Genomic DNA, 1240 nt, shown 5'->3' with positions numbered 1-1240 from the left:
AACTTTAACTCCTCCTGTGAAGCATCCATAACTGATAACTATTGGTATATAAACGAATATGAAAGGAGAATATAATATACAGCTGTAATTATGTCTTCAAAGGAAGTTGTAATTGTTGAATATACTGTACATGAATAATCGCTTGTTATGTCCTTTTATCTGCATATCACTACATTACAGTGTGACATAAACTATTTATTATACAAATGGGTGACAATTTAAAGGACAAACAAACACAAAGACTGGTCTCTGTAACTTTATGGGAGAATGGAGAAGCTTTCATCAAACTTTTCAATAACCGCTTGTGTCCTGTATGAAAGCATCTGCATTTGTCATGTTTCTCCACATTTCCTCTAATTTATCACCTGTCTGTATGTTCATGTACTGCCTATATATGATAAATAGGGTGGGGGTTAAAGTACACTGTTAACATTTTGGAAGGTTTTTCAAAGATCATTGTACAAATATTGTGTTTGTGACTTTTTGGCCCTCTTACACATTTCCCCTGTTTGTCTTCCTCCCTTACATTTCCCTCTAACTTACTCATTTATTAACATTCAAATAATCCTCTTCTCCCATTCTTCCTTCATTCCTCCCTGCATCTCATCCTTCCTTCCCTCCCTCCTGCCCCCCTTTGTTCTCCCCCTTCTCTTTTTCCTCCTTACCTTCCCAGTAAATCCCAGTCTCTGACCAATGCCTTCAACGCCTTCAGCGACTCCACTTTCTTCCGCGGGGTCTCGAGCTCCGGAGGTGACGGCCAAGAAGAGGCAAAGGCAGAGACCATTCGCAACCTCCGAAAGTCCTTCGCCAGCCTTTTTTCTGACTAGACACAGCCAAACCTTAGTCAGCCCCTTGATTGATTCTGGCCTCCCCATTTTACTATCGGCCAGTGATGACTTGATTGACATTAAATGTGAACCAGTCTGAGATTAAACTTTGTGTGTTAACTGTACTGTATTCCCTCCGTCCCAGACCCTCTTTTCCTCCCTTTTCAGCTTCTCTGTGTGAGTAACAGTGAGGCCTGCTGGGTAGGATATTCAGTGAATGATGCTGTGCCAGAGTAATTGGACTGAAGGAGTTACGTCATTGATATAGAACAGAATAAACTAGAAGAATATAAAACAAAATGTTTATTTTTCCCAGAGCACACTTTAAGGAAGACTTTCTGAAGTATATGAAAAGTATAAAAGTCAAGACTACAGATGGAATGTACATACAGTATATATATTTATATATACAC

General features: G+C 39.4%; 1 protein-coding gene across 1 annotated transcript in view; it reads left to right on the top strand.

Moving 5' to 3' along the window:
* syn2b (synapsin IIb) overlaps nucleotides 1–1233 on the top strand; it is a 73849-nt gene extending 72616 nt beyond the window's left edge. The window contains exon 14 of the mRNA XM_035661748.1: nucleotides 674–1233. Coding sequence (XP_035517641.1) covers nucleotides 674–827 — 154 coding nt within the window. The 3' untranslated portion in view covers nucleotides 828–1233. The remainder of the gene's footprint in view (nucleotides 1–673) is intronic.
* Nucleotides 1234–1240: the final 7 nt, after the last annotated feature.

The sequence above is a fragment of the Morone saxatilis genome, unplaced genomic scaffold, assembly GCF_004916995.1.
Source record: "Morone saxatilis isolate NCDOM2014 unplaced genomic scaffold, NCSU_SB_2.0 Contig18, whole genome shotgun sequence".
Lineage (NCBI taxonomy): Eukaryota > Metazoa > Chordata > Actinopteri > Moronidae > Morone > Morone saxatilis.
Note: the sequence above shows the minus strand (reverse complement) of the source record. Positions and strands in the feature narration are given on the sequence as shown.